The sequence below is a fragment of the Choloepus didactylus genome, chromosome 2 (genome assembly GCF_015220235.1).
Source record: "Choloepus didactylus isolate mChoDid1 chromosome 2, mChoDid1.pri, whole genome shotgun sequence".
NCBI lineage: Eukaryota > Metazoa > Chordata > Mammalia > Pilosa > Megalonychidae > Choloepus > Choloepus didactylus.
In genome coordinates this window covers 21436996-21450601 of record NC_051308.1, presented here as the reverse complement: position 1 = coordinate 21450601, position 13606 = coordinate 21436996, and the positions used below count along the sequence as shown (strand labels likewise).

At 37.2% G+C, this 13606-nt stretch overlaps 1 protein-coding gene across 4 annotated transcripts in view; it reads right to left on the bottom strand.

Moving 5' to 3' along the window:
• Positions 1 to 603: 603 nt before the first annotated feature.
• Positions 604 to 13606, bottom strand: part of ACTN2 (actinin alpha 2) — a 74232-nt gene continuing 61229 nt past the window's right edge. For 3 of the 4 annotated variants that reach the window (XM_037821772.1, XM_037821766.1, XM_037821777.1), the window contains 5 exons: positions 12686 to 12865; positions 11914 to 12060; positions 9076 to 9141; positions 7691 to 7849; positions 604 to 2761 (listed from right to left, as the gene is read on the bottom strand). In XM_037821772.1, coding sequence (XP_037677700.1) covers positions 2603 to 2761; positions 7691 to 7849; positions 9076 to 9141; positions 11914 to 12060; positions 12686 to 12865 — 711 coding nt within the window. In that variant the 3' untranslated portion in view covers positions 604 to 2602. The remainder of the gene's footprint in view (positions 2762 to 7690; positions 7850 to 9075; positions 9142 to 11913; positions 12061 to 12685; positions 12866 to 13606) is intronic. The other variant, XM_037821785.1, reaches the window with a different exon arrangement.

Sequence of the window (13606 nt, the reverse complement as noted above, 5' to 3'; positions counted from 1 at the left end):
CTCCAGATTCTTATTTAATGAACACACATGAATCAGGCATCCAGAAAAGAATAACAAGCTAAATGCACCAATCTAAAACCAGGAGGTAAGTTTGCCTGGCCATTTGTTTTGTCCTAGTATTAATGTTTTTAGTAAGGATTCTTCTAATTTGTGATTGTTTTAGACTTTTTGATTACTTATGACCCTCTCCTTAACTTCTAATCTAGTTGTTCTCAACTGGGGGTTGAATCCCCCATGGCGCTTAAAAAAAACACAGATGTCCAGACCTTCACAACTTGAAATTGTTGGGTTACTACTCAGTATGCATATGTTTTTTAATATCTACTCAGGATTCTGAAGTGATTTCCTGGTTAAAACTTCCAATCCATTTAGCTTCCTAATTCATTTATCCCTCACCTCTAAGTGGTCAATGCTGATTCATCAATATCAAATTTACCCTCCACCCAACAATGCTAGAATCTAACTCTTTAAGACAGGCAAATATTAACACAAATGAGACTATTTAAACATGATGGAAATTTTGAGTGAGGGCATTTGTGGTTAAGCAAAGAGACTGGTTATTCTTTGAAATAATAATAACAGGGATTCTTTTTTATTTTGCAAATTAAGTTTAATTGATAGTTCAGCTTCAGAAATAAAAATACTAAAATTAGAGTATAAACATGTTTATTAAATGTTTTTCTGAGTTTATTTCTTTTGTTCATTTATTAGCAAATAGTATTGATCCATTCTTTTGCTTGAATATTGAAAAGAAATTAAAATTTTAGGTGGATGAGCTACCTTTAGCCATCCTAAAAACACACCATAAATCCCCTTAGTATCCTCAAAGGAAGAACAACTTCCAAGTTTTTCCTTAATGTTTATGGCTGGAATATAGCACCTGCTTGAAATAAAACAGTCAGAGTTCATCTAAACACCACCCCAAAAGTGTTTGGCATTTCAAGGACTCAAATATTTCAGAAATTTGGCAACTATCGACTGCTTAATAATGAAGCAAATTAAATGAAATTTATAAAGTTTAAAGGTTCTAAATGGACCAATGTAGTAAAAGTATTAAATTACCAGACAGTTATGAATGGAAAAAAATCACATTTTCAGCTGTTGGTGGAACGCTTAAAAATCTGAGGAAACAGACTGTAGGTAATAGGCACATTACTGCTTTTCTAGTAACACTTTAATTGCTGTTTGTAACTGCTTTTGTTTGTTTATAATCCATTTCCTGATAATTAGGGACTCAGATATAAAAAGGATTTCTGCTTTATTCTCTACAGGCTGTCAACAAGATGGAGAAACAGAGGAGGGAGTTACAGCATACGGGAGCATAAGCAGAAAAATTAATGAACACTCAACAAATCAAGACAATGGCTGGTGTACATGTACTGTCCTCTAGAATGGAGCATGGTTTTAGATACTAACAGAACCAGACTCAGCATTTGTTAGGATGCACTGTCAAGTCACAGAGGCAGGCACAAACTGAATGCTATTAAAAACATCTAGTAATCCATACTGCACAAAATGAATTCAGCCAAAAGACATATAAAGGTTCTAGAATGAAATAACTTACCTCTACTGTTGTTGAGAATTAGAACTTTCCTACTAATTATCATTTATGTAAGTTCTCCTTTGGCTTCTCCTTAACAGGTCATAAAACTAAAGGCATAGAGGAGAATTCTGTCTGGAGAGCTATAAAGGTACAAGTTACTGACTTGTCTTGTTATAAATAATTACTATAGAAACCTGTTTACTTAAAAACAGAGTACATATATAGGGTCATCTCTTGAAAACCTGTACTAACAAGCTCTGTAAAAAGCATGAAAACTTCTAATAAATAATTCTAAAAAACTCAATTTACCTAGTAACTTCATCTTTCTCTCTGGCAATTAAACTGACTTCAGTGTTTCCTCATCCTTTGAAGGATAAGTAAGGCAGTGCAATTCCCCTGATTGGACTATGTAGTCCTAAATAACAAAGAGCTGACTATAATCAGTATTTTTTAAAATTTAAGTACTAAAGATCTTTTGGGTAGTGTGTTTCTCTCCCCTGGGAGTTCTATATCATAATATTAAATTCAGCTGGAGAAACTATAGTACCATTTATACTTAAATATAGCTAATCTTTGGATAAGCAAGAAAATAACAACACTAGTATCCCAAATATATTCCCCTAAGGTTAAGGACATAGGCATATTAGATACGAAGCATTTTTTAAAAATATCAAACATTTACCATTTTGTGATTCCCCCCCAACCCAGTCTTGAATCTTGGGTATTTCGGATATTCACATTTTTCACTTTCTTTCTCCCTAGATCCTCCTAACTTCATACTGCTCAAGCAATTTACTTTGTGTTAATCAAACAAAACAAACCTGAAATTTCATTAAATTTAGCTAAAAATTAAGAAATAAAACTATTTATGAAGCACTCTATGCCATATACTTACAGAAACTTCATTTCAGACAAGTTACATTGTTGGCAATTACTGAGCTTCAAAATTGTTATTTTTCCCCCTTAACTTAATAAAGCTTGTCAAAGTTTCCAGGAAACAATCTGTGACTTCTGCTTTTATTGCATTCTAATGGGATCACCGATTACAAAACCTCAGAATCACAGGTCACTCTCCCCATAGAGTGCCGACGAGAATGCGGCGTAATCCAGGGCGCCGGGCACGCTGCCTGGGCCCGAGTAGGCGGGCATTCTCTTGATGCAGTACTGGGCCTGATCTGGGGGCAGCTCTCGACGCAGCTCCTCCGCCAGGATGTAGGGCTGGAAACAAATGCAGAAGTGTTGCAAAATCAATCACAGAAAACAATGGGAACATAAAAGGTTTAATACTTATACATTTCTCACATTTGTTTAATTTTCAAAAAAGGATTAAAGAAGGAGCTAAAACGGTGGCATAGAGAGGAGTGGAAGACTGTTAGTCCCCCCTGGAAATCCAAAAATGACCAAAAAACTAGTAAATAACCTGGAATAACTGCAGGGAGACAAACGTGACTGTCCACTCATCATCCACCAACCTGAATTGGGAGGAATGCCCAAGATCACAGCATAAAATCTGTAAGTAAAACTGTGGACCACACTGAGAGCAGAGAGCCCCTCCCTCACAGAAGCCTCGTGGTGCTAGAGAGCAGCACCCTCTCAGCCCAGCTCCAACAGAGAGTTTTAATGTTAACTGCTCAATACAGACAGTGAATCCTCAACAAGTAGACAGAGGCTTTTGGTGACAACTGACCTTGGCAGAGTTGGGGGACATATCTGTCTCAGGACAGGGAGCCCAGAGGATCGGGTGCTATCTCTGACTGACAGGTGAACCTGGGAGCTTTTCTGTCCCTTTCTCTCTCCGTGGAGAAAACCTCAGCCGTTTTCAGCCCACAGTGCCTTGCAGTAAAGACAGCCTCAGCCATTTTAAAATCAAAACACTTTGATCAGCAGAGTCAGAGAAACAAAGAACTTATTGATATTGCAGATGACATCTCTGGAGGGAGCATAGCTTCCCAAGAGGAAAGGGAGGGGCCCAGCTCTACTGCCTGCCTTTCCGGAACCAGACCCCAAAGCCTCGGGGAGGAGAGCCACAGGCCACACCCTCTTACACAGGCAGTGACAGGCTGACAGGTGCACCTGCCGCGTAGAAAGCACAGGTGTATCAATCCTCTAAGAAAAACCATCAGGGAAACCAGATACTGAATATTTCCTCCTCCTGTGACCTGAGCCTGTTCTCGTCTGGGGGTAGCCTAGGAAGTCAGATGCCTAGACAACAGAAAAATACAACCTACACTAAGAAAAATGAACCTATGGCCCAGTCAAAGGAACAAATGTACACTTCAACTGAGATACAGGAATTTAAACAACCAATGCGAAATCAATTCAAAAAGTTTAGAGAAGATTTCGCAGAAGAGATAGAGGCTGTAAAGAAAACACTGGGCATACATAAGGCAGAAATCGAAAGTTCAAAAAAACAACTAGTAGAATCTATGGAAATGAAAGGCACAACACAAGAGATGAAAGACACAATGGAAACATACAATAGCAGATCTCAAGAGGCAGAAGAAAACACTCAAGAACTGGAGAACAAAACACCTGAAAGCCTACACGCAAAGGGGAAGATGGAGAAAAGAATGAAAAAATATGAGCAACGTCTCTGGGAACTTAAGGATGAAACAAAGTACAAGAATGTATGTATAATTGGTGTCCCAGAAGGAGAAGAGAAGGGAAAAGGGGCAGAGGCAATAATAGAGGAAATAATCAATGAAAATTTCCCATATCTTATGAAAGACATAAAATTACAGATCCAAGAAGTGAGAGTACTCCAAACAGACTAGATCTGAATAGGCCTACACCAAGACACTTAATAATCAGATTATCAAACGTCAAAGACAAAGAGAGAATCCCGAAAGCAGCAAGAGAAAAGCAATCCATCACATATAAAGGAAGCTTAATAAGACTATGTGCAGATCTCTCAGAAGAAACCATGGAGGCAAGAAGGAAGTGGTGTGATATATTTAAGATACTGAAAGAGAAAAACTGCCAACCAAGAATCCTATATCCAGCAAAGCTGTCCTTCAAATATGAGGGAGAGCTCAAAATTTTTTCCAACAAACAGACAATGAGAGACTTTGTGAACAAGACACCCGCTCTACAGGAAATACTAAAGGGAGCACTACAGGGTGATAGAAGACAGGAGTGCGTGGTTTGGAACACAATTTTGGGAGATGGTAGCACAGCAATGTAAGTACACTGAACAAAGGTAACTATGAATATGGTTGAGAGAGGAAGGTAGAGAGCATGTGAGACACCAGAAGAAAGGAGGAAAGATAAAGAATGGGACTGTGTAACTTGGTGAAATCTAGAGTGTTCAACAATTGTGATAAAATGTACAAATATGTTCTTTTATGAGGAAGAACAAGCAAATGTCAACCTTGCGAGGTGTTAAAAATGGTGAGGTATTGGGGGAGGGATAAAATCAATGTACACTAGAGACTGTAACTAACAGAATCATTGTATTATGCTTCCTTTAATGTAACAAAGGTGATATACTAAGGTAAATGCAGATAACAGGCGGGGATGGGGAGGCATGTTAGACACTTGACATTGGTGGTGTTGTCTGACTCTTTACTCTACTTTGATTTAAGGTTACTTTTCCTTTTGCTACTTCCTAGCTGTCATTTTTTTTCCCTCTTTCTTTTGCCTTTCTACCTTCTTTGACTCTCCCTCCTGCCTTGTGGAAGAAATGCAGATGCCCTTATATAGATAGTGGTGAAGGTGGTGAACACATAAATATGTGACCATACAGAGAACCATCGATTGTTTACTTAGGATGGAATGTATGGTGAGTGAACAAAACCATATTAAAAAAAATGGGTCGATGACAAAACCTCGAGGGCAATATACTGAGTGAAATAAGCCAGACACATAAGGACAAATATTGCAGGGTCTCACTGATAGGAACTAATTATAATATGTAAACTCATAGACATGAAATATAAGGTACCAAAATATAGGACGAGGCTTAAGAATGGGGAGCGGTTGCTTAATATGAGGAGAAGGTTCAACTAGGATGAACTTAAATGTTTGGAAATGAACAGAGGTGTCAGTAGAAAGATGTGAGAATAACTAATAGTGCGTGAATGAGGTGGAAAGGGGGAGCTCAGAGTCATATATATCACCAGAAGGAAAGCTGGAGGTCAAAAGTTAGGAATGTATAAAACTGAATTCTATGGTGGACAATGTCCATGATTAATTGTGCAAATATTAGAAAACTCTTCCATGAACCAGAACAAATGTATGACAATACAACTAGAAGTTAATAATAGAGAGGCATATAGGGAAGAAATGTATACCTATTACAAACTATATACTACAGTTAGGAGTATTTCAACATTCTTTCATAAACAGTAACAAATGTACTATACCAACACTATGAGTCAACAACTGAGGGGATTGGTTAGGGATATGGGAAGATTCGACTTTCTTTTTTTGTTTTTTTTTTCTTTTTTCATCTTTCACTTTATTTCTTGTCTGGAGTAATGAAAAGCTTCTAAAAAATTGAACAAAAATTAAGTGCAGTGATGGATGCACAGCTGTGTGAGGGTACCAGGGGCAACTGATTGTATACTTTGGATCTTTGGATAATTGTGTGGTATCTGAACAATCCCAATAAAAATTAAAAAGAAAAAAAAGAAAAAAAAAGATTGTAACTGTACTATAATATTTGTACTATAACAATTGCATCAGTAAAATAGCATTCTCAAACATAAAGTGTAACCTTCGGCAACAAATAATCCGTGACAATGTGTCTTTATAAAAATACATCTGAATTCAAAAAAAAAAAAAAAAGGATTAAAGGTAGGGAGTCCAATGAGCATAGTACCAGACAACCAACAAAAAGCTGAGTTTTAGTTGTAGGAGTGTATCTACATTCACCTTTTTTGCCAGGAAGAAATTTAATATAGTTCATAAAGGCAAATGTAGCTTTATCAGCAATATTTCTCAAACTGAGCCATAATGTGAGTTTAAAAATACTGTGATCTAAAATTCATACCAGAAAGGTAAAGAGATAGGGACAAAAATCAGACACTGATGAAAAAACAGGGATATTTAACTTCACATGACTTTTTTTTTTAATGGATGTGCTATATGCTTTTAGAAAATGAAATTGTTTTCCTATTGAGTTTATTTAAAAACTAGAAATACATTGCTACTTGAGAAAATTTCTCTCCTAAGACAAAATAAAACTGACATTTAACAAGGGACCATTTTTTTTTAAATGTCAAATGTCCAATAGGAAATAGGACACTTCTGGTAAAACAAACTGGCTTGTAAGAAGAGTCAAAATAATTAAATTGCAAATACCATATTACAATTTGTAAAGTAGGGATTTTTCAAGGGCTTGGATGAGCCACGATTATTTAACTTTTAAATCAGTTGGCCTCTCTCGGCTCTGCCTCCAACCCCATGATAAATGATTCAATTTAAAATAAACTTTTAATTATTGTTGAGATAGCTTAACCTGTCTGATTTTTTTAGAGTTATGACTATGGCTCAGCTGATGCATCCTAACTTCCTAGTATCCTAACTTCTTTGTGGTAATTTTCTTTTCCCTCTCAGCTAGAACTCAGGATAAAAGAATCATGTCCCAAAGTGAATTTATACATACTGAGATGCTGTTACTCTTCTGGAAGTGAAATTCAAAACTTCTGAAATTGCAACTGAACTCCTAGTTAATTTCTAGGCTATGTGTAATGAAGAGATTACCAGATTTTTAATGACTGAATGGCTATATTTAACTTCATTCCAGAGGCTGGGCATGCCAGGATCACTGGTCCTTAAGAGAAGGTCCCAGCTCCATATCATATGAATTGTGTGGTTTCTTCCTTCTGAGTCAAATCTACCAACCCAGAATGTAAAATGGAGTTGAGCCAGTAAATCAGAAGGAAAAACTACCCAACATACTCTATTGGTTCCTTCTGTAAAATTCAATGTGAGGCTCAAGTACAAATGCCAGGAACAGAATGTTTTTTCTGTTCTGGGTACATGGCTGTTATGTTTATGGGTCACTTTCTGAATTCAGTGCTGAGACTGTACAAAGTGCACTAGTTTGAAAATGGTTTTTATTTGCAATGCTATTTCTGTTTTGTTTGGATGATGCAGTAGACTGTTGCTTTCAAAACAGAAGAAAAACCAGTAAATGCAGACCTTATCTGAAGCTAGGATTCGGAAGGAGGCGATGACCTGCTCAGCAGTGTCGGTGTCAGCAGTCTCTCTCGTCATGAAGTCAATGAAGGACTGGAAGGTGACTGTGCCCTGTCCGTTGGGATCAACCAGGGTCATAATGCGGGCAAATTCAGCTTCACCCTGAGGTAAGGTTACAAAGAAGCATTTACTTCAACAATTAACAATGCTCAACAGTGTGGTTCTGAAATTTTTTTGATCTATTGACCTGTAAGTTCCTTTTGTTTGAAAATTTAAATATTCCCAGCTTCCCTTCAGTCTTTGGAAAAGATTCCCCTTCTGGGTGACACAGGTTTACTGCCATCAAACAATTTTTAAAGTTGCTGTAGCATTAAGCTGGAACTCCTGTCAGAATTCTTTCCTCTCTGAGACCCATGCTGCCCAGACCTCAGCATAATTATGGAAGAGTAATTCAAAGACAGAGATGGGCCTTTCATCAGACTACAAATGAGAAGAATGATATTGCTAAATAGAAGAAGACAGTTTAGAAGATGGCACTAAGACTTTGTTTTAAAGGTCTGAAAGAGGTCAAAGCCACTTAAGTTCAAAATATGCATTAGTGCATAGCGGAGAAGTGTTGAGTATAGTAGGACCATCAAAGCCCACAGGGAAATGTAAATTTTTCTTAGTTGATTTATTACTAAAAACTTTTTACCTACTAAAATATTAGAAGAAAAAAACAAACAATCACCAGTGGTTACATAAGTGATTATCTTTACTCTCAAAAATGTACATGGAAATATTAAGTGTTAAAGGAAAATGATTATACAACCTACTCTCAAATCTTTAGAATATATCCAGCTAGCTAGCTAGATGGATAGGGGAATACAAAGATAGATATATAGAATGAGATGGGAAAGGTAGTGAAATGTTGAAAGTTGGTGGCTTTGACTCTCTGGGTGGGGGTATATGCTGGGGTTCTCTGTATGGGTTTTGCATTTTTTGCAACTGTCCTGTAAGTGTGAAATTATTTCAAAATAAGAAGTTTTTAAAAAATCATCAGGATACTAAAATCCATTAAATTGTGCACTTTAATGGGATGAATTGTATGGTGTGTGAATAGGATCTCAATAAAGCTATTAAAAAAAGAAATGATCAGGAAGGCTTATGTTCTCTCTTCCTTCACTGAAAAAATCTGACCAATTACTGAATAAAAATACATGTTAACTCTGTGAAGTCATTTTTATATACTAGCAGGCAAATCTTTAGAAAAAATTTTCTTATCAAATGAAAACTAACCAATCCCAAATGTGCTATACACTATAAAAAGATCTTTATGCTATTTATCTCTTATAAATCCAATCTCAATAAAATATCAGATCTTAATAAAATTTCAATTTCTGTCATACCAGATCATATCCCATGGAAATCAGGCAAGCTCTGAAATCTTCATGATCCATCAGGCCATTCTTCCTCTGTTGACAAATACATAGAGCAGAGAAGGTGAAAATGAGAGGTAAGATGACAATACTACTTGGTAAAGTGACAAAATTACTATGAACAAAATTCAGTAAGAGGAGGGTATCTTAGAGTTCTGCCAAGGAGATCATAAAGGTCACCGATGACTACTTGTAGGAGGGATGGAACCAACACGGGGTTGTTACCAAATTATTTCTTTAAAAGGAAAAAAAGAGGGTGGTGGTGGTAAAGACCAGACAAAAATGAAAGGAGACCATACATTCAAGGAAAAAAAAAGTAGCAACATATACAGTGTTGATAACAGAACCTATCAAAAATGTTCTGAGAAATTATAATGCTCTCACGGCCTTGAGTTGTCATCATTTGTAAAATTCCCCCAAAGATGACAGCATTCCTAGAACACAAACAACTGGAAGGTTATTCCTCAAATTCTCTCAGGCCCTTGGAGCAGTATAGAGTGACCCCCTCAGTGTGGCAAACTCAGCCTCATCTGAAATCAAATGAAGGCCTATACAAACCAGTGTGCAAGAAGGCCCGAATGGACACTAGCTTTCAGAGCTGAGAAAAGGCCAGGTCAGGACACACAGTAACCCAAACTCTATTGAAACAGAAGTGTTAACGCAAAGTCCTAAATTTGGTGGGAAGGGTATAGCTGCGCTGAAGATTTTCTTGAGGGTTTGGAAGGATGGCTAAGGTTCAGGCATTGATATAAATTTGAAGATGAGAAGACACTTTTATTAGTCGTCAGTTATTAAATAGAAGGTATTTTCTGTTGTTTTCCTTTGCCAATGAAACAGCCAATCTAAGGCTAATGTCAGAAGGTCTCTTCTCTATGAACATAAACTCTGTCTCCTGTCATACCTATGTGCTTAGTCCTTATTCACTACCCCCTGCCCTCTCAGCAACATTCATAAAGTGGGTGGCTTCCCTACTTGACTGACACTCTATTCTCCACTGACTTCCCTTGATATTCCTTCTCTTGCTCTTATGTCTCCTTTAAATGCAGTAATTCCCTAGGACTCGGGCCCCTCACTCTCAGGCTCTCTCTTGCCAATGATCACTCCCACAGGCTACAGCCCTAAGCATTAGAACTATAGTTCTCACCATCCAGGGGTCTCTTTGCTACAGTGGCTCATGAGCACTCCAATTTACTAAGCCTTCTCCAGTGTTCTCCCAGCTTGGGATTTCCATGTCATTTTTCATGTTTCCCTCTCAGCCCCTAAATCCTGTTAAATTCTGTCAGATTCCTATTACAATTAATTAGTGGTCTGTCCTCTATTCTTCATTCCCACAGCCCTCATACCTCATTCCAGAAGTTATGTTCCTCTTCTTTAACTGATATGAGAGCATCCTGTCTGACCCCTTTGCTCACTCCCCTTTCCTCCTTCACCCCTTCTCCAATCCTCCACTGCCAAGCATATTTTTCTGAAGCACAGCTCTGACCATGTGACACCGAAGCTCGAATACTTCAGTAACTCTGACGCCTATGTAACAATCCCTACATTCACATCCTTGTGCCCCTTCCCATTCTTATCTTTACTATTTTTTGAGAATATGAAATGAAGTGGATCAGTTACCCTGACATCTTCCCCACTATTGCTACTTTGTTTCTTTCCCAAGACACACAGTACTTTAATGCTTAATTTAAAGAAACATTTAACCTTGGCAAGTTCTGCATAGTCCTCCTCTGGATTTTTGTTGCAAAAGAAAGTTTCATCACCCTAGATTTGAATCAATGTGGTTTTCTACAAGATGGCTAAAATGAGTGAGAGACATCTTCCAACAAGTCTAGATGGATTTATGCAGGGATGATGATCAATTACTTCCCTCCACAGGAGAAAAATGACTTGAACTTCAATAATTGAAGTCAAGTGAGAGATTATAGCATGTTTCTACATAATAAGTTGTGTGGAAGCCATGCTAACTTCAATATCTATCTTTGTATATAATTTTAATTATGCACCAGTTTTCTCCCTGAGAAGTCCACTGTCTGAATTCTTTAATAGTCCCAAATCTGGCTGTCTTAGTCAGGAAGCCTCTGAGGAACCATTTACAGATATTTTCAAACCATAAACATATTCTTGTACTAAGAAACAGAATGTCCATTTTTAGTAATCTTTAAAAATTAGAATGTGGACTTAAAAGTAACTGTTAGCTTTATGATTAGTAAATGGGGAATTTTCTTATAAAGTGGTTTTACTCAATATTATTCAAATCAAACTGCTAGATAATATTTGAAAAGCAGCACTTAGTTTTTATACATATTTACTGTGAAATTTACCAAAATTTTGTTGGTGCATTTTCTTTAACACATATCATGACTCAATTTTGTTAATTAAAAAAGAAATTTAAGTTTTATATGTTGAAAGAGTAGGTTAAATTTTCATCAGATGCTTTACCTAAAATCGTTACTTAAGAAAAGTGCATCAGAGTTTTATATTTAAACCTTTAGAAAGACTTAAATCCAATAACCACAGTTTGTTAGGATACACTTTCACTTAGAACAAATCTAGCTTTGATATCAACTATAAATGCGTTCATTAAGTGATATGCATAAAATGGCAAACAAATTTCAGGTCACCTCAAGCAACATCAGAGCTTTAAAATTAACACTTCATTTTAATACCATTTTCCTTTGGCCCTAATCATTCTGTTTCCTTGTAAACTTTTTAAGGCATTAAGACTTAAAATGATAGTATGAATATTATTTCATACAATTTTTTAATATTCCCAGTATTGCCTTTGAAATAACAGAAACATGACTGTACCCTATCAAAGTGGTTGAAAGAAGCTCTGAACTCATTCATTTGTTCCTGGGTGATGCCCTTGGCATCTCTCGTGAGGATCTGGGTCTCCACCTCGTTGATGGTTCTGGCGATGGTTGTCAGCAGCAACTCCCATCCGACACGAATGTGCTACCAAGGAAGAAAAGGAAATGAGCAACTCCAAGTTTTTCTAGAACATCAATCTCGTCTATTCATTTTCATAACAAAAGAGTCAATCCAAAGGGATGAGCTTACGATAGACTCCTCTACGGTTTTTTATTCTATTGTTCTACTTTTTGCAAGATTCTGTAGTAGGAAGTACTCAGAAGTAAGAACTGGGTTCTATCAGTGATGACTGGCACTGGATTAAATATACAATGTATATTCCATTTGTCACTAAAATATCCTCCATTTACCAAGTAGTAGAATGGGTCTTGAATTATATCTGCTGGATCCAAAGGAGATCAAATTGGGCAAAATTGGAGGAAATGAAGCAGTCCAGTTTGTAGTACTTGCTCTGTAAAAGTATAATCAATTCATTGTGGTGACAAGACTAACAATGTTGCTGCTGGTGCTAATTACCATTTATATGGTGCTTGATATAATTCACAAAGCTTCTGCATATATATTGAGAGGAATGGGCTTAAAGATCCCTAACTTTTATACTTGTAGAACTTAGGAAACAATAGAGACAAGTGTGTGAAAGAAAGCATACTAAAAGGTGAAATGGTCACAATTAGAAACAAAAGAATAAAAGCTAGTCTGGCTGCTGTACCTCCATAGTGTAATTAGTGTGCTTGTTGTCAAAGACCAGAGCCTCCTGGATGAGCTGATGGTCTCCTTCCAGCTTGTCAATGTTGTTCTTGTAGTTAATGATGTTTTGCTCATATTGTTTCAGCTGATTCATCTGGTCTTCCAGGGCTCCTGTGATCTGTATTGAGCTACGGGCAATCTCCTGATAGATGAAAAGGAACACACAAAAACAGGGAGAAAAATGAAGTTAGTCAACCTCTAAGATAACTTTATAGAAGTTATCATTCCTTATTTAACTTCAGATACTAAGCGGGCACCAGGCAGCAGCCAAAGTCGCTTGATTTCCTCAGATGAAGTGGGCAACGGAGGTGGTGTTACAGAATGAAATAAACTCTAGTTCTAGTGAGCCCACAGAATGGGAAAAAAAAAAAAGTCAACCAAGATCCAAAAGAGAAAAGCATGAGGGGTAAGAAATGAGTCATTTCCACCTCACTGCAGTGAGGATTAAAATCCCCCTTAACTGTACATGCCCTGCTGTGGAGGTGGCTGGGGGATGTGCTGCATGACTAGAGTTGCAAGAGAGATTTAAGACCACTGGATGCTTTCTCCATCAGGAGAATTTCTTTTATTTTTCAGATGTTTTCCACTTTAAGGGAAAAGTAAACATGCTATCACTAAAAGAAATAGGTGGACCAATAAATGCCTCTTGGCTGTTCTTGGTGATAGGATAAACCCAGAAATTAGTGTTGTTCGAAGACCACCTTTCCTTAAATGTTCTCAAAATGCAGAGTATGTGTAATTCTTCACATCCCCCTTAGTGATGGAGTGGTTTCAAACCTAGGTCTTGTACAGGCCAAAAAAAATCAAGATTGCAAAATAAACATACTGTAGCAAGAACATCCTCCTCCTCCTCCAGTGGACCCCTTCATACACTATGAAGTAC